This window comes from Lontra canadensis, unplaced genomic scaffold (genome assembly GCF_010015895.1).
Source record: "Lontra canadensis isolate GAN:19392208 unplaced genomic scaffold, GSC_riverotter_1.0 scaffold160, whole genome shotgun sequence".
Taxonomy (NCBI): domain Eukaryota; kingdom Metazoa; phylum Chordata; class Mammalia; order Carnivora; family Mustelidae; genus Lontra; species Lontra canadensis.
In genome coordinates, this window is record NW_022631154.1 from 2,127,743 (window position 1) to 2,146,508 (window position 18,766).

The window sequence follows — 18,766 nt, forward strand, 5'->3', positions numbered from 1 at the left end:
TGCTGGAGATATGGGGATCAAATCCCCCAACAAGCTATCCTCGGTGTCACCACCGGTATCCAGGGGAGACATTCCAGGCATCTGGCTGTCGTGCCCACAGTCCGTGCCAGGGGCTCTGCTTCAAGTCCCAGGAGGGAGGGGGAAGACAGAAGGGGGAGGGGCAGAGAGAGCCTGGGAAAGCAGAGGGAAGGGGAGTCGCTGGGGCTGGGGCCTCATTGGTATTCTGAGGACTCCCCCACCGCGGGGCGGCACTCAAGGCCCACCCCCTGGCACCAGGCTGCACATTCATCAGCACCAGCCCTGGCCAGCGGGCCCTCGGGGCTCCCAGCAATGCCTGTGTTTCGCACTTTGGTTCGCATGACGGGTGTGCCCATTCCCAGTGCAGCCCCTCCCCCGCCCCACATCCAGCGAGTCCCTGACTTGTTTGCTTAAGCCGAGAATCTGCTGTCTAACCTCCATCCGTCCAACTGCAAAGTCAGCTCCTCCTCTGTGCAGGGGGTGGGAGCCCCACCAGAGACAAAACCCAATCAGAGCTGCCCACCGGGAGATGGCTAAGGTCCTCTGCACTCCATCCTGCCTCCAAAAAACAGCTTCCCTCCCCCATTTTTATGCTCCCGTCATCCTCTCCCGTACTGCCCAAGTCTGAGGCCCTCCTGCTCTCCCCTTGCCCCTCGGGAAGTCCCTCCAGCTGTCTAACTTCCATCCCTCCTGCTGCAGCCTCCCCTCCAGCTCCGCGAGCGCTCCCTCCCCGCCCCTTCTGCCCTCCCTCCCTCCCTGCTCCCCGCGCCCGGCTTCTCCTCCCCGGAACGATGTCCTACTTCGCACGTACTTGCTCTCGCGGCCGCCGCCGGGAACCGACGCAGAGGAGGCAGCGGGTCGCGTGACCTTCCCGAGCCCCCCGCGTCCCCGGCCAGGGGGCGGGGGCGGCCCCGGGGAGGGGCGGGGCGGGGGCGGGGGGAAGAAAGGGGGTTTTGTGCGGCGCCCGGCGGCCCGGCGCCCTCTTCCGAACACCCTGCGGGCCCGGCCTCTCCCTGCGCCCGCGCAGTTCCCGCCGCAGTCGCCTGCGGCCGCAGGACCGAGCGTGGACCCGAAGGAGAGCCCGGAGGAGAGCCCGGAGGAGGCGGCAAACCCGGCGGTGCCGCCCCCTCGCCCCGGGCCCCCGCAGCCTGCAGGTAGGTGAGCGAGAGAGCAGCCGGGCCGCCCGAGAGCCGGGGGCACCCGCCGGCCGCCCGCGGTCCGCGCCCCCCCGCGCAGCCCTGGCCTCCCGTGGCGGACCCAGCCCCTGACCCTGCCAGCCCCCGAGCGCTCGCCGCCGCCTCCCGCCCTGCGGTCCGCACCCCTCCGCCGTGTGCGGCCCGACGACCTGCGTGCCCGAGTCCGCGGGCTGATGGGAACGCCCCCCACCCCTGTCCCCGCCGCCTCCCTGCTGTGCGCTCGGGTGCCAGCCCCCCGCCCCGACTTCCGACCTTGTGCGGGGTGGGCGGCGGGAGGAGCGGGAAGCAGCCCTTCTTCTGGGGTTCCCTCCCCGGGGCCCGCGGGACAGCCTCGGCCGGTGGTCCGGGCTCCCACTGGCGCCGGGAGTCCCAACTCTGTCACTTACTTGCTCTGTGACCTTGGGCAAATTAGTTGACTTCTCTGAACCTCGAGTTCCGCATCCGTGTAACCTATAGATAGTATTTTTCTCAAAGTCAAGGTTGTCCATGGGAAGCGTTTTTAAGTCGCCTGGCTCAGGAAGAGGGTCGGTAACCATGAGCCTGAATTCTGGTTACCACTGCGGCTCTCCTTCCTAGCCCGGCGGGTGGGCGGGGACACCCCCTGCCCCAGGTCCTTTCATATCCCCTGCTCTCCTGCTTCCAACTGGATCAAGAGATTTTGCCATCAGTTTTGTTAGCACCGTTAATACCTGCACAACTTCTATTCCAGAAAAAAGCATAAGATCAAGGGACGCTGTTACCCATGGCCCACCCACCCCGACCCTCGCCCACCCACAGCATCACCAGCGCCTGATGCTAACTTGGCAGCATCTGCCCACAGGTTCCAGCCGAGGAGCCGCAGTCGTTGGCTTGTGATGTTGCTAATTGTATTACTGGTTGTGCTTCTGATCACTAGGACTGTTCATGCAACTTCTATAGCCGGTCCTGCAGGCCCCGCTAAGGGCTGGCGGCTGTGGTTGGTGTTGCGCGGCTTGCGTTGCTGCTCACACTAAGGCGACCGTGAGAACTTCCCTCCTGCTGCCCTTGCTGCTTTTGGGAGCCTGGTTCCTGAGGGCAGACCTCAGATGGCCAGCCTGGGGTTGGGGAGGGCAGTCAGTGCAGAGATGGGGTTGGACACACACACACACACACACACACACACACACGGCCTAATCTTCATCTTAATCCTCTGTGGATTGGGTCTTCAAGCCTGGGAGGGAGCTGGACTCAGCAGTCAGACAGGCATGACAACATAACACGAGGGAAGTTTCCTGAACAGCCTGCGAAATGCAAGGCAAGGGCAGAAATCCTGGAGCTGCAGCAGGACAGAATGAGCTGGACAGAGGGACGGTGTGGCATCAGGGTAAGGGACAGGAAGCCCCCCCACAATGCCGAGCTCTCCAGGTTAGAGATGGAGAGGACATGAGCTCTGGACGACAGCAGAGGGGCTGGAGAAGGTCCGGGCCCGCTCCCGGCCTCAAGCTCAGGTCTGAGGCTGGTGCCCGCTGAGGTGATGCCATAATTTTCCCAGGACACCTCGCTGTACCAGGAGGGAGCTGAGGCCCAAGCTGGGCGGGGTTGGCAGTGGGGTGGGGGGCAGCGCAGATGCCTCTGATCATGAGAACCAGACAATCCAGGCCCCCTCTTGGCCCCTCTGGTCAGTGACTCCCACTGGGTGGGATGGCCCCCTTATCCCTGTGTCACTAGGCCTTCACCAGCCTCAGACCCTCTCCCTTCACTCCCTCACCTTCAAAACAGAGGTGAAAGTGGGGGTCCAGGCTGTGGGTCCCAGAGTGGCTCCAAATATATGGGTTTCTGGGCCGCCTGTCGGAGAGCTGGGATCCAGGTCTGTGAGCTGCTCCAGCTCCAGCCCAAAGAGAGGGGAGGGAAGGCGCCAGAAAGGGGCCTGGCCAGGATCTCACCAGGCTCACAGGCAAGATGACCAGTCTGCCCAGCATCCAGCAGGGACTGGCCACCCACAGCGAATGGTCCCTCACCTACCCCAGAAAGCGGTCCACCCAGGTGCCCCCATGTGCAGAGCTGGTCTCAGCAGCCTCTGGTCTGGCCCCCTAGAGAAAGACTCTAGACATTTAGCTTCTGTCACTCCTTCCCCAAGTGTGACGCTGAGGAGTAGTGGGGGGAAGGGAGGTGTTGTGGGTGGGGAGGCTTTCCGAGGAGGATCTGAGATCCCTGGGAGAATCGGGGAGAGGAGAGGAATGTCCCAGCCCCCAGCCGCTCAGGCTCAGGCTCAGGAAGGCGGAGATGTGCAGGAAGGCAGAGCCTGAGAGGGCAAAGAAGACGGAGGTCGAGCAGTGGGCCTGGAGTGGGAATGAACCTGAGCACTAGGACGTCTTGCCTGTAGTCCTGTGGGGTCACTGGCCTCTTCCAGGGCAGACCCGGGTCTGCATGCATTTCGACTAGCCCGACCCATACGGATGTTGGACACTAGTTCCCCAGCCTTCCCTCCTGCGGACACACTGGCCCGGTACCTGACTTGACTTTGCTGGGGACCAGGGTCAGCCCTAGCCCTCTCTGGGTCCCCTTTCTCAATGTCACCCCGGCATCCCTCCATTATGAGAGTGTAAGTGCCTTGAGATCTTCAGAAGTCTAGTGTGGATTCTCAGAGTGTCAGATAGCCAAGGGCAGGAGGGACATGGCCCCTCCCATTTAGTCTCACTCTCCTTTAGAAACCCCCCCCCCAGCCTAGGGCTGGGGTGGGGGAAGGGAGAGGCTGGATGGAGGCCAGACTGGCAGAGACAGGGGCTTTGTCCCAGCCGGTTTCTGAGCCAGGAGATCCGGTGGGAAAGCCCGTGCCAGGCAGAAAGGAAGGCTGGGAAGAAGGGAGAAGGCAGCCAAGGAGGGGGCGGAGGATGCTACGAGTAAAGAGAAGAGTTTTCTTATAAGTAACCGTGGGATAGGGGGAGGTCAAGGAGGGGTAGGGCTAGAGAGAAGTTGCACATTGCCCAGGTTCAGTCTAGGAGGCCTTCCTGGAGGAGGCTAGGTGGGTACAGTACTCAGGGAGGAAGGGACAGGAAGGGAATCCTGGAGCGATACTGGGGGAGGAGGAGGTTCTGGGTTCAAGGAGGGAGTCTGGCATGGGAGGAGCACAGGGGGTTGGTTTTGTTTTTGTTTTTAAGATTTTATTTATTTATTTTGCAGAGACTGAGAGAGTACAGGCAGGGGCAGCAGCAGGCAGAGGGAGAAGCAGGCTCCCCGCTGAGCACGGAGCCCAACGCAGGGCTCGATCCTAGGACCCTGGGATCATGATCCGAGCCAAAGGCAGACGCTTCACCATCTGAGCCCCGCAGGCGCCCTGAGCACAGGGATTGTTAAGTACAATAGCACCCACCACGCATACTACCAGCATTTATTGAGCTCCTACAGTGTACCGGAGCTGCGCGTCTGTATAGGGTTTTTAGGATAGACAGGGCTCTAAAGCCCATAGCCTCATCACGACCCGGGAGGTGGTGGTCATGGTGCTCCTGTACAAGTTGGCAAACCAAGGCCCAGAGAGGTCAAGGACCCGGCCTTAAGTCATGCAGCAAGTTGACTAGAATCCGGTCTGGTTCCCAGGAAGAACTTCCTGGTGGGGAGATAGGATCAGAAACAAGGGAGTTAACAGTGAGGTGGGAACAGCGGGCTTCCGGGGCCATGATGTGTGTGAGTCCAAATGGGTGTGGTTGGGAGCCAGGGGAAGTCCGTCTTGAGGTCTAACCTTGTCTTTCCTCCTCAAGTCCCTCCACCAGCCTGAGCATGGCCCCACGGTTCCTGCCCCTGCTGGCAGCTCTGGCCCTGGCCCAGGGCCCTGTGGCCTTAGCTGATGCCCTGGAGGGGGACAGCTCAGGTAAGCAACAGCACTCAGGGTCACTGTCTCTGTCTCCCGCATTGCCCCTGTGGAAGGGGGTGGGCTTGGAGGACCCAGGGAGAGAGGATTGGGGCACTGAGGGGAAAGGTCTGGTCTGGGACACTTGGAAACAAGGGATGAACCGTGGGCTCTGGGTGAGGCAGGGAAAACTGGGGGGAAGGTGGGAGGGGCAGCAGGTGCAAGGCCGCCGGTCTCTAGAGTCTGGGACCTGTAGATGGGCTGGGGAGGCAGAAGGGGGTAGAGCGGGGAGAAATCCTGAAGGTGAGTCTGAGGGAAACAGGGGAAACTGAGGCCAGGGCTGGAGGACCTGGGGAGCAGATTAGACCTGGGCTGGGCACCCGGGGATTCTGGGGTGGTACTGGGCCACTCTCTGGGAGAACTGACTGGGAGGCCTGGGGACAGCTCTGGAGAGTGTCCAGGGTGGTCCTGGGGTCCTAGAGGCCGGCATGCACGGCCCTTGGGGTGGGTGGGAGGGTGGGAGGGGAGAAATCAGGCGGGACGGTGCGGACCCTCGCGCCCCCTGAGTTCCAGCCGGCCTTGCCCACTCACCCACCCACAGAGGACCGGGCCTTCCGCGTGCGCATCGCTGGCAACACGCCACTGCAGGGCGTGCTGGGCGGCGCCCTCACCATCCCGTGCCACGTCCACTACCTGCGGCCGCCGCTGGGCCGCCGGGCCGTGCTGGGCTCCCCGAGGGTCAAGTGGACCTTCCTGTCCGGGGGCCGCGAGGCCGAGGTGCTGGTGGCGCGGGGGCTGCGCGTCAAGGTGAGCGAGGCCTACCGGTTCCGCGTGGCGCTGCCGGCCTACCCGGCGTCGCTCACCGACGTGTCCCTCGTGCTGAGCGAGCTGCGGCCCAACGACTCGGGCGTCTACCGCTGCGAAGTCCAGCACGGCATAGACGACAGCAGCGACGCAGTGGAGGTCAAGGTCAAAGGTGAGGGCAGGACGAGGGAGGTTCCGGCAGGGAGGGAGCCCACAGTCCGAGGGGGAAGCACACCCAGGTGGCAGGCACCCACAGAGCTGGAAAAGGAGTGAGTAGATACCGGCCTTGGTCACCTCGTTTCTCTCTGCTGCTCCCTGGGGGGTGGAAGGAATCCTGCTCACAGTCTAACGTAACCCCCTCTTGCTGTCGAGTGAGCATCGTTTGGACTTGACTCCTTGTGTACAGGAGAGTGACAAGGAGGGCGAGGGGAGGCTGGTATGGGGGTGATCCTGCCTCAGGGCTCCTCTCTGCCCCCCCAGGGGTCGTCTTTCTCTACCGGGAAGGCTCTGCCCGCTATGCTTTCTCCTTCACGGGGGCCCAGGAGGCCTGTGCCCGCATCGGAGCCCGCATCGCCACCCCGGAGCAGCTCTACGCCGCCTACCTCGGAGGCTATGAGCAGTGTGACGCTGGCTGGCTGTCTGACCAGACTGTGAGGTGGGTGGGCGGCTGGGGACCAGGAGCTTCTAGTTGTAGCTGAGGTATCGGTGGGCCCTGGTTCAGCAGGGACTGCCTGATGTCTCAGGCTAGCCATCCGGCTCCCACTGCCTCCAGGCAATGAGGTTGGCCTGCCCTGGGGTAGGGGGTGTCCCTGCAGAACCGGGTAGACAGCTGGCTGCCTTAAAAGGCAGTGTGGTTCAGGAGCGGCATCCCTGGAGGGCTCCCTGATGAAGGCATCTGTACTCGCTCTCAGGTATCCCATCCAGACCCCACGAGAAGCCTGTTATGGAGACATGGATGGCTTCCCCGGGGTCCGGAACTACGGAGTGGTGGACCCGGACGACCTCTATGATGTCTACTGCTATGCCGAAGACCTAAATGGTGATTGGGGGTGAGGGGTTCTCGGGTTAGAGCCCCTTCTCCGGGGCTGGCGGGAGCTCCTCCTGGGGCCTCTGCTGGACCTATCATCCCTCGTGTGTTCAAGTGGGCATCTGGAGGGGCTTCCAAAGAAACAAGCTGGTCCCGCCCTCCAAACTGTCATGGAAGCAAGTTCATGGCCAACGCCTCAGACAGGTGGTCGGAGACTGAGTCTGACACCTGCTGTGCCTCTCTCTACCCCTCAGCCTCCCCGGGCCTCACTTTCCTTCTTCGCAGAGTGAGGAAGCGGAGCCAGCCCCTCCGAGTAATTTCATCCCAAGGTTCCACTCAAGCTTTGACCCTGAAAGAGGGGAGTTGACTCCGTGTCCCCGATGTGGAGACGGAGGCCTGGAGAAGCCAGCCAGGGTGGACGGGGCTGCCAGCTTCCGGGTGACACAGCCTCCTCTTCCCTCCCAGGAGAGCTGTTCCTGGGTGCCCCTCCAGACAAGCTGACGCTGGAGGAGGCACGGGCGTACTGCCGGGAGCGGGGCGCGGAGATCGCCACCACTGGCCAGCTATACGCCGCCTGGGATGGCGGCCTGGACCGCTGCAGCCCGGGCTGGCTGGCCGATGGCAGTGTCCGTTACCCCATCGTCACGCCCAGCCAGCGCTGCGGGGGTGGCCTGCCTGGTGTCAAGACGCTCTTCCTCTTCCCCAACCAGACCGGCTTTCCCGACAAGCACAGCCGCTTCAGCGTCTACTGCTTCCGAGGTGAGCGGCCTCCCTGCGGGGGCTGAGACCGGCCTGTCTCTGTCAGGGACCCAGAGCTGAGCCTGGGCGTCCCACTGCTGCTCGGACTAGTGTCTCTCGGGTCTTTGCCGTTTGCCTGAAGGAGCCCTGGGGGATGCCCGGCTTGGCACCTAGGGCTCTCGTTCCACTGATGCCCTCTGGCTTGGGCTGTGTGGCCTCGGGGAGGGCTTGCCTCCTTGTGCCCCTCACCTGCCTTCCCTTCAGCCGTCCATGGCTTGCCTCCCCAGTGCCGTATTGGGAGGTTGGGAGGTTCCATTTCTGGGCATCTCATTAGTAGAGCAGAGATTTTTTTTTAAGATTTTATTTATTTATTTGACAGACAGAGATCACAAGCAGGCAGAGAGGCAGGCAGAGAGCGAGGAAGGGAAGCAGGCTCCCCGCTGAGCCAAGAGCCCAATGCGGGGCTCGATCCCAGGACCCTGAGATCATGACCTGAGCCGAAGGCAGAGGCTTTAACCCACTAAGCCACCCAGGCGCCCCTAGAGCAGAGATAAGGGACATTTTCTGAACCCAATGAATGGTCTGATCCAGTTACCATCATGCTCTCCAGAGCTCTCATGACGGGGGGCGGGGGGGGGGGTTTGGGGGAGGTGGGCAGGGTCGGAAACTTCAGTTGATGGTCTCAGATCTTTAGCCACCAAGGGTTGATGGACAGATGCAAGTCCTCCCCATAGGGAGCAGGTCCTCAAGGACCGCTGGGTGTAGAGATGGCTTTCTGACCACATCTTAACATTGGGAGCTGGCGGGAAGGCAGTGCCTGGGATCCCCAGAGGCACAGGGCCCCGACCAAGGGTGGCTGACAATCATGGGGCGTTCTCAGTCCTCGCCACACTCGTGAGCCTGCAGTACTGGTGGGGCTGGAGGTAGAAGTGAAAGGAGAATGCACAGCCCCTAGTCTGAAGGGGAAAACCACTGCTTCTGCCTTGGGAGCCCCCAGTCCAAGGGGAGATGAGATGCCTTGCTCCCAGTATGAGGGGAGACTGAGAGAAAAGCATTACTTCTGCTGGGCTCGATCCACAAACATCTTGAGCCCGGGGCAAGGGAGCGGTGGGGCGGTGAAGTCCGTAGGAAGGCAGGTCTGTCTGGAAAGGCCAACTGGAAGAGGGTTGACCGTGACGATCCTAATTACAGTGAGCAGCTTGGAACAGGTGGAGGACAGAGGCGGGCAAGGGCACGGCTTCGTTTGCCTGGCAGGAGCCAGGCTCCCTGGAGCAGGCTGTGCAGTCACGTCTGGCTAAGCGCAGACAGCCCTCAGGGCTTTTCTTAGCCCAGTTCCACCGCCGCTTCATTGGTTTTCTGACCTTCGTTCTCTTCTCCAAAGACCAGGTTATCCTTTCCAAAGCCCCAGTGGTTTGAAGGCAGCAGCTCCAGGAAGGATGTGGCAGCCCCTCCCTTTCCCCTCCTGCCCCAGTGCTGAGACCCTCAGGTGGTGACTGTTGGATGTCCTTCCTGGACTCCACCCTTCAGCTCTCCTGCGTGAAGGCCCTCTCTCCCCTTCCATTTAAAAAACCCGGGGGTCCTTGTGCCTTGCTCCAAGAGCAGGGTCCCACAGTGCTGAGACCACCTGTCCATCCTTCTTCCTCCACCCCTTAATCAGGAAACTCTCTCCTGAGCCTTTCCTGACAGCTCTGTCTAAAGTAGTACTTCTCACCATTCTATCTCCTTACCCTGCCTAATTTAAAAAAAAATTTTTTTTTTTTAGATTTCATTTATTTATTTGACCGAGACACAACAAGAGAAGGAACACAATCAGGGGGAGTGGGAGATAGAGAAGCAGGCTTCCCACTGAGCAGGGAGCCGGATGATGCGGGGCCTGATCCCAGGACCCTGGGATCATGACCTGAACTGAAGGCAGACGGTTAACGACTGAGCCACCCGGGCGCCCCTAATTGTTCCTTGTATGATAACTTTATGATACATGCTTATTTGTTTATTATCTGTAGCTAGGCTGTAAACTCCCTTAGGGCAGGAGGCTTGCTGGCTTCTCTCCACTGTATCCTCAGTGCCCAGAAGAATGCTGGCCTGCCACATGGTGGGCCCTTGATTGATGCTTGAGGAATAGGTGGTGAACTCCCTCCCACAGTGCTCCCTGGGTCCTTTGGGCCCTCCACAAAAAGGCTGAGTGAGAATTGGGACTCTCATGGTCTTTGAGTCTAGCCCAGAGATGGTGGGTCTCTGCCATGCCCGTGGCAGTAGGACCTGGTCAACTTCCCATTGGCACTTCCCTCCGATAGACTCTGCCCAGCCGTCCACCATGCCTGAGGCGTCGGACCCAGCAGCGGACCCGGTCTCTGATGGGCTGGAGGCCATTGTCACGGTGACAGAGACCCTGGAGGAACTCCAGCTGCCTCAGGAGGCTGTGGAGAGCGAGTCCCGGGGAGCCATCTACTCCATCCCCATCGTGGAGGACGGAGGGGGTGGAAGCTCCACTCCAGAAGACCCCGCAGAGCCCCCGAGGACCCTCCTTGGTAACCGAATCCCCTAGTAAGAGAAGTCGGTGGTGCGGGTGCAAGCCCGGGCTGCTGTATGACTTCTTTGTCCTTTCTCAGCAGCTCTGTGATGCGGGGCGTGTCTCCAGTGCTCTCCCAACCCTTGCCTTTCCAGCACATTCCACTCCCAACTCTCTGGGTCTGGGAAGGAGGGTGCTCCTTCCTTTGCTCCCTCCTCCCCCCACCTACCCAAAATAAACTAGAGATTTCAAGGCTAGGAGAGAGAGATATAACAACCGTGTTTTTTTCCTGGGCTGATGACAGCTCACAGAGCCTCCTCCAGGTAGTCTCAATATTGCTGCTCAGGTTGAAGGTCTTCTGGTGGGGAATGGAGGTAGCCTCTCCCTGGGACAGGCTTTCCCCTGGTCGCCCCCCCCCTCCGCCCTCACCCTCCCCAGCCCCCGCTTCCTTCCCCTCCCCCGCGGTCTTCGGTTTGGGGCTGGTGCTGTCCCTGGTGCTGAACCACCTGTGCTTTGTCTAGAATTCGAAGCGCCATCCATTGTCCCCCCCCTGGGGTCCTCCGAAGAGGAAGACAAGGCTTTGGAGGAAGAAGAGAAATACACAGATGAAGAGGAAGAAGACGAGGAAGAGGAGGAGGTGGAAGATGAGGCCCTGTGGGCCTGGCACAGTGAGATCAGCAGCCCAGACCCGGAGACTCTTCTCCCCACGGAGCCAGCCCTAGAGGAATCACTCTCCCGTGCCTCCCCGCCACCAGCGAGTGCAGTCCTACAGCCTGCTGCATCACCACACCCCGACGGAGAGCCAGAGGCTCCCAGGCCTCCGAGGGTCCTTGGACCACCCACTGAGACTCTACCCACTCCCAGGAATGGGAAACTGACACCCCCGCCACCTTCCACTCCAGCCGGGGAGAGAGAGGTGGGGGAGGAGGCTGGTGGTCCTGAGCTGTCTGGGGTCCCTCGAGGAGAGAGTGAGGAGGCAGGGAGCTCTGAGGATACCCCTGCCCTGCTTCCAGCCACACGGGCCCCTGAGGGTGCCAGGGAACTGGAGGCCCCCTCTGAAGAGAATTCTGGAAGAACTGTCCCAGCAGGGACCTCAGTGCGGGTGCAGCCAGTGCTGCCCACTGACAGCGCCAGCCGAGGTGGAGTGGCCGTGGCCCCCTCATCAGGTAACTTTGCCCAAGGCTCGAACTCCCTCTTTCTCCTTCTTCCCTTTCTCCCCCTGAAGCTCTGGGTCACATGACCTATGGTCCTCTGACCCCCATTACCCCAGCATCTCCTGTCCTTTGCCTTCATCTGCTACCTGTGGGTGTCCAGTCTTGGGTGCCACATCTGTGACTTTCAACCCTGCTCTCTGATTTCTCACCTCATGACCCCCAACCCCACCGTCCCACCCCTGTGACTCCAGCCTCCCAACTGACCACTTGCGACCCTTTCTTGCCCTTGTCTCTCCACGTGTGACTCACCAGCCCCACAGACCACCCACCATCCTCAAGCACCGTAGATGCCCTGGGGGCCTATTGTATTCTTGGGGCCCAGGCCCCTCTCCTGCTGCCCTTCCCCCTCCTGGTGCCACCCCCTTTGGCCACCCCATTGATATCAGGGAAGCCTGGGATTCCATCCCTGCCCTCAGCCTCTGGGGTCTAGGAGAGCCCATATCCCCACAGAGCCTTAAGCGTCTACTTCTGTGAAGTATTTTTTTGACTGTTTCATGGAAAACAAGGCTTGGAAATAAATCTCTATTAAACCACTTTATAACCAAAACTCTGGCACCCTCTGTGTCCACCCCCTGCTGTCTGCCCTTTTCATTCCTCGCATTTGTGTCGCAAGTCCGGGCAGCTCTGCCCTGTCTCTCCCCACCTCTCTCCCTCACTCTCTGCTTCTCTCTTCCTTCTCTTCATTCTCAGCCAGTGCCCCTTCCCGCCCTCCCCTTCTAACATGCTCACTGGTCCTCCGTCCTGCCCTCTCAGGCTCCTCCTCTGCCTTCCTTCCTGACCACCAAGAGCCCAACTCTGATGGTGCAGAGGAGTCACTGTCCCTCAGTCGGCGGGGCTGCTGGGAGCTGTAGTCCCTCACTCCTGATGGGGCGAAACTTCCGCCAGCCTGAGAGGGAGGGAGAAAGAGAGAGTGAGTGTGGGTGGGTGCACACATGTGTACTCATTTCTGAGCCATCTTGAAGGCTTCTGTCTAGAGCCGGACATACAGACTAGTGATGGAGAAAGTCCGTCTTGGCGTAGAAGCCCATCCCTGGCCCCAGCCTCCACCACCGCCACTCAGAAGGGGGACGGGATCTAACTTCCATCCCACTGCCCACGGCCGCCCCTCCCCCACTGACCCTGCCCTAATGAGCACCTCGCCACCCCTTGGAAGACTCTCACCCTCCCTGAACCCAAAAGATCTCAAAGTCCCTGATGCTGGAGAAGACACAATGCAGGACGCGAGGACGGAGAGGAAATGCAGAGGGGAAGGAGTGGGAGTCAGATTCTGGGGTCTGAGAGAAGCCCCACTGGCTCAGGGAAGGTTGAGCTTCCCAGTGGAGACCCCTGGAGAAGGCTGGGTTCTTCCCAGTCCCTGCGTTGCCCTCCCTAGATGGTCCAGGATGGGATAGGGCCCCCGCATCACACCCGGCCCGCCCATCGGGCTCGCCCATTTCAACCATTGGCTCCCTGCCCAGCTGGCCTCAGAGCTGTGTGGGTTGGGAGGCGGTTTGGTGGGAAGAGAAGCAGCAGTGGGAGTCTCTACAGTGTCTTAGTTAGACACTGGGGGCCCAGGGATGTCCTCTGGCCTACTATTGCGGCAGGAGGGAAGAACTTTCTGGTTGTGTATAGCAGTTGGCCCCAACACGGGAAGGAAGGAGAGTGGAACGTCTCAAGAGGGGTTCCTTCACCTCCGCTCTGTCTGTCCTGGCTCAGGTTCTACCTCCCTCAGCCAGGGGAGGGACCTCATGGCCTGGGTGGGGAACCAAGTTTGGAATCTCCGTCCCCCAGGAAAGTGTGAGGGATGGAACGGGCTTCAGGACACCTACTCTCTGTGGGTCCTGGTGCTTAGTGGGTTAAGTAAAACACCTCTCCTCCCCCTTTGCCCCGGGAGCTAGTGCTGGCAGCTTGGAGGTGCGGGGGAGGGGAGGTGACAGAGTGGGGGAGCAGGAATAGCAGATTCATTTCACCCCAAACAGCTTGGTCATCCCAGCAACATTCTTGGACTCAGCTCCAGCTTCCCCTCCCCCTACCCAGCAGAGGGAAGCACAGTGGGCCTTGCCCTTGGATGCTAGGCATAAGGCACAGTCTGAGGAGTCCCGCTCAGAGCTGATTTCCCCTCCCGAGCTGTGAGCCCAGCCCCGCACTGTCAGTCTGTGGGGCCGTCTTCCCCTTCCTGGACCAGAAGGAGGGAAATCTGCCCACCGGGCACCCAGGCCTGGTGTAAAGGCCGCCACCTCCTGTCCCCGGATCCAGAGGGAGAGAGCCCAGAGGGGAAGGCAGGTGACCCAGCCAGACCGCAGATGGCAGGCCTTCAGGGTTCTGTGTCAGTCTAAGAAGACTGCCTGGGGGAAGGAGTGCCAGAAGAAGGGAGAGAGGGGGATCGGAGGGCTTTCTGGGCTGGGGAACTTGCAGAAAGCCCAAGGTGGAAGGGAGTTTGGGGAGGTAAGAAGATATAAGTTTGGGGAGACAAGAGACTGCACGGTGTTGAGAGTGTGAGGAGCGGCTGTAGGACAGCGGGAGGCCTGCAGCTTCAGGCTGGGGGGTGGGTAGGGGAAGAGGATGATTAGGGCATAGACCCAGGGGAAATACGTGTTTCTTCACTATGATAGTGCTTGGTGCTTCTGGGGCTGACTCTATGCGCCCCACCCCGACTGCGAAGGAATAGCTAGCCCCCCCCCCCCCCCAGTATCAGGTCCCAGAAGCAGTAAAGTACAGACCACAGCTTTCTGTTGCTACGGTGACAGTCCTCTCCTCTGGTTTCACCCAGCCCACCTAAACTGTACAGAACTGTGCAGGTACCTGGCCCCAAGACAAGCGAGTGGGGGACTAGCCTCCAGGCCCAGAGAGGTCAAGTGACCTGCGCAATGTCACTCAGCAGAGCCAGGAGCCACAGGAGAGTCCAGATCTCATGGTCCCCAGCCCAGTGTCTTTCCCTTTCGTGGGGTTGGGTCCTGAGGGCCTTCCTGACCACCTTCCCCCAGCCTGTTACACTGGGCCCACACTGGTGGCCACGAAAATGGCCAGCACAGGGCTGAGTCGATGCTGGGAAGGGGGATGGCCAGTGTGAGAGAAACCCAGAACTTAGGCCCGGGTTGACTTTTAAGGTGCTGTGATAGCTCCCAAGACAAGGAGGCTGGGGCTGTGAACTCTCTGAACTCTTCCCCCGGGGGTTCAGGCTGCAGAGTTGTGTTCCCCAGCTCCCCCCACCTCACTTCTCTCCCCCTTCAGGTGACTGTGTCCCCAGCCCCTGCCACAATGGTGGGACGTGCTTGGAGGAGGAGGAGGGGGTCCGCTGCCTGTGTTTGCCTGGCTATGGGGGGGACCTGTGTGATGTTGGTGAGTGTGTTGAAGGGCAGGGTGTGGGGGGATTGGGGGTAGATCTGAAGCCTGGACCCGGGACAGTGAGCTAGCTCTGCACCCAGGAGGGAGGGCACTGGTTTGGGCCTTGTCATTAATGAATCTCCATTTTAAGCAAATCACATAACCTCTCTGAGCCCTAGCCTCGATTTCCTCATCTGTTAAGTGGAACCACGCATGCGTTTCTCAAGTGGTCCGGGAACGAGGAGTGCATAGCCTACCCGTGCGCCTGGCAGCAGGCAGTCCCTACTTGTCACTTCTCTCCTGGGAAGATGGGATGTCACAGCCCCCTAGGGAGGGTTGCGGAGACCCAGACCGGGACACCAGCCCTCACACTCCTTGGTCCCTGGTGCTCAGAGGACGAAGCCATCAAGGCCCCCTGCACCGGGGTCCCTCAGGACTCCTCCTTGCCCCCTTTCGGGGCTGGCCCTTGGGCAGGGACGGCCGGCCCCTTAGCCCCGCCCCCTGCGGCCGCGGCGGGGGAGGCCCAGTCCCTTACAGAGCACGGGCCTCCGCGCGGGCCTCAGCGAGCCGCCCTCTGTGCCCCAGGCCTCCGCTTCTGCAGCCCTGGCTGGGACGCCTTCCAGGGGGCCTGCTACAAGCACTTCTCCACGCGGAGGAGCTGGGAGGAGGCGGAGACCCAGTGCCGGCTGTTCGGCGCGCACCTGGCCAGCATCAGCACGCCCGAGGAGCAGGACTTCCTCAACAGTGGGCTGGGGGCGGGGCTGGAGGGGCCCGTCGCCCGCCCTTCCTCACTCACTCATTAACCCATCACTAACCGTCAGTGAGTGCGGGAGTCCGTTAACTCCCTCACTAACCCGGTGCCCGTGCCCTGGTTTACTTCGCTCATTCATTCCCGTCCCGTGGTCCCTGCCCCGCACTTCCCGCGGGGCCAGCGGGCTTCGGCCGGACGGGGCTGGCGGCCGCGATCCACCTGCAGCGGCCCGACGCCCCCCGCGGCCGCGCCCCCTCCCCGCCTCTGCCCCCTCCGCCTGCCCCCCCGACCCGTTCTGGCCCCGCCGATGTTTTCTTCTACGCACCCCTGCCGCCCGCCCGGGCCCTGCCCTCTGTCCGCGAGCGGGCAGAGGCTGGACCGGCCGATGGGAAAGCGGGGAAGCCCCCCCCCGGGTCTGGCGGGAACGACGCCCCCCCACCCCGGGGCCGCCGGGAGCGGGGAGCGGCGCCACCTGCTGGCAGCGGGGCTCACTGCACACCTGCGCCGGCCCGCGCTTCCTCCCCAGGTCGATACCGCGAGTACCAGTGGATCGGGCTCAACGACCGGACCATCGAAGGCGATTTCCTGTGGTCAGATGGCGTCCCCCTGGTGAGAGGCTCCGGCTGTTCCTCAGCGGCCTGGGTCGCTTCTTCCAAGCCCTACTGACCTCCACCCCCAGTGACCTCATCCTTCGCCCTCCTCTGCGGGCCCCTTCTCTGTCCCTCTTCCCCCTGGGGCGGCCTCCCTTCTTTGCGTTCCTTTCTTCCCATTATTCCCCCCACCAAAGCCCGCGAGCTGTTCCTTCACCTCCTGGGCCCCCACTCCCCATCCCCCACCCCCTGCCTCTTAGTGCCCCTCCCACCCTCCTCAGGCCCTCTAGGTCCATCCCTCCCCCTCACCACCCCCCCATGCCTTCCCCCCAGCTCTATGAGAACTGGAACCCTGGGCAGCCTGACAGCTACTTCCTGTCCGGAGAGAACTGCGTGGTCATGGTGTGGCATGATCAGGGACAATGGAGTGACGTACCCTGCAATTACCACCTGTCCTACACCTGCAAGATGGGGCTGGGTGAGGCCGGGCAGGGGGGAGGAGGAAGCGCCGCGGCCCTCGGCCGATGTGTGTGTAGAAGGAGGGGGCAGAGCTATGGAAGAATCAGAAATGTGTCCCAGGCCATGAGCAAGGGGGAGATAACAAATGAGGTGGGTCCACTAGGAACCTCTGCTCTTTTTTGCATCATATTGTGGCCCGCCCCCCCCATCCTGATTCTGGGAACTGTCACCCACAGAGCCAGGCTCCCAGTTCTTGATTGTGTCCCCCCTGCCCCTGCAGTGTCCTGTGGGCCTCCACCAGAGCTGCCCCTGGCCCAAGTGTTTGGCCGCCCACGGCTGCGCTATGAAGTAGACACGGTGCTTCGTTACCGGTGCCGGGAGGGGCTGACCCAGCGCAACCTGCCACTGATCCGCTGCCAGGAGAATGGCCGTTGGGAGCCTCCCCAGATCTCCTGTGTGCCCAGGAGGCCTGTGAGTGCCGGGAGGACGCAGGTGGGGAGTAGCCAACAGTAGCCCTGGCCTCTAGTCCCAGCTCTGCCAGCCGCTGGCTGTGTGACCTCGCAGCCATCGTGGCTGCCTTTGGAGGCAGCAGGAAAGAGGTGGGTGCTCTGGGGTCCCTTTCAGTGCTGAGGTCTGAGAGCACTGGCCACACTCTGGGCTCTTACGGGCTGAGCCAGGACAAGGGTTTCAAAGAGATCATAACCACGGAGGGCAGGGTCTCAGAAGAGACCCAGGGAGGAGCCCCGCATAGACAGTGAGTGTGGGTGTCTTTCCCAGGCTCGAGCTCTGCACTCACTGAAGGCTCCAGAAGGACATCAAGGAGGGCTCCTGGGACGCTGGAAGGCACTGCTGACCCCTCCTTCCAGTCCTGCTCCGGGTCCCTAGAGAGCGAGGCCTTCAACACGGCTGCCCCCAGCACTGGCCTCTCCCCCCACCCTCTTCCCATCGCAGGAAGTGACAACAGGAGAGGAGTGGGGTTGGAGTCCGGGTGACAGTGACTGAGGGGTTTGTGGGCAGTACCTGGGCAGCCCCCTCTCACCCCTACCGTGGGCATCAGGTCACCCCCCCCTCCGAGGGCCTCAAGGAAGTCCCTAAGTGCCTCAACTGCCCTCTCCTTGCCAGCCATCCTGTCCTGTCCGTTCCCCTGGGTGGCACCTGGTCCTCTCACTCTCATGTTTCCCAGGGAATGGGTTTGCAGGATGGATTACTGTGTAACCAGCAGGAAATAAAGCCGCTTGGAGCACAGGCAAGTTTGATGCTTCTCTGTGAGAGGGAAGGAGATGAGAGAGGGGTTGGGCTGGACCTCCTGGGATATTGATCAGCTTCTGAAGGTCAGAGAGGTTCCCAAGAGGTCAGTGGAGAGAACAGTGCTGGCACGGAGTAGTGGCCCGGTATGGGTTTACAGAACGAAGGAGCTCGCAGGGGCTGACCGACAGGATTAGCGTGTTTGGAAGGAGCTGGAGTGCCAGAGTGCCCAGTCAAGCGGACCTGCACAGCCTGGGGAGGGAGAGGGATGGAGAGCCCACAGAGGAAGGCGGGGAAACCGGTGCCTTGATGGCCCGGTTCTGAGATTCCCAAAAGGGGCGGTTTCTCTCAAGAGTGAAGGTGAGAGTGAAGGGAATGCAGGTCTGGGGGCCAGGCTGCAGCACGGCTTACTTCCAGCAAAGGAAACAGGGCTTGGGGCAGCAAGACAAAGGCCAGGGAGACGCCCCCAGCCCTGCTGTGCGCTCGGCTCCGAGAAAGACCTGGTAGGGCTCCCGGATGTGACCGGCAGAGGGCGCTGCGGACGCAGGCACGGCGGGCTGAGAGCGCCGCGTGCGCCTGCGTGAGTGTGGCCGGGCGGGAGGAGCCGCAGGAGCCGCAGGAGGCCGCCAGGGGGCGCCGCGAGCCCTCGTTGCGAGCCGCGCGGATGGGGACGGGGGGAGCGGGCGGCGGGGCGGAGGGTGACTTCCGGCCAGGGTGCGCCGACGGCGCGGGCTGAGTCAGCGGCGGCTGGGATGGTGAGGTCACCGTCGGAAGTGGGGAGAGGAGGACGGGTGTGAGCGCGTGTGTACCTCCGCGCGGGGCACGGCCCTGAGCCCCGCCGCGCCTTGGCCGGGGCGGACCCCTGCGGCGGCGGGCGCTCCCCGCACGCAGTCACACACGCGGTCACACGCGGTCACACGCGGTCACACACGCGCGCGCACACGCGCTGGGGCTGCCCTCCGTCGTGCCCCACTGGGCAATTCTGATTTCTTCTCCTGCAAGTCGGGAAAACCTGGTGAGACTCAGGAGCCAGACGGCTGAGAGCCATCGCGAAAGACCGGAGACAGCGAGGCACCCCGGACAGGTGCCACCTGCTCCTGGCCCTCTCTA

General features: G+C 61.8%; 1 protein-coding gene across 1 annotated transcript; it reads left to right on the forward strand.

Moving 5' to 3' along the window:
- The first annotated feature begins 832 nt into the window (after positions 1 to 832).
- Positions 833 to 17,661, forward strand: BCAN (brevican). The gene is made up of 14 exons (XM_032845110.1): positions 833 to 1,172; positions 4,928 to 5,037; positions 5,618 to 5,992; positions 6,301 to 6,475; positions 6,732 to 6,859; positions 7,313 to 7,606; positions 9,880 to 10,113; positions 10,616 to 11,260; positions 14,519 to 14,626; positions 15,197 to 15,355; positions 15,889 to 15,971; positions 16,286 to 16,430; positions 16,692 to 16,882; positions 17,189 to 17,661. The coding sequence occupies exons 2-14, from the start codon at positions 4,947 to 4,949 to the stop codon at positions 17,294 to 17,296; spliced, it is 2,736 nt and encodes a 911-aa protein (XP_032701001.1). The 5' UTR covers positions 833 to 1,172; positions 4,928 to 4,946; the 3' UTR covers positions 17,297 to 17,661.
- The last annotated feature ends 1,105 nt before the right edge of the window (positions 17,662 to 18,766 follow it).

Excerpts from the sequence above, each read along its gene's own strand:
- BCAN (XM_032845110.1), top strand. The coding sequence starts at position 4,947 with ATGGCCCCACGGTTCCTGCCCCTGCTGGCAGCTCTGGCCCTGGCCCAG. Across the intron at positions 7,607-9,879 it reads CAGCGTCTACTGCTTCCGAG|ACTCTGCCCAGCCGTCCACC; the intron begins GTGAGCGGCCTC and ends TCCCTCCGATAG. Across the intron at positions 14,627-15,196 it reads GGGGGACCTGTGTGATGTTG|GCCTCCGCTTCTGCAGCCCT; the intron begins GTGAGTGTGTTG and ends TCTGTGCCCCAG.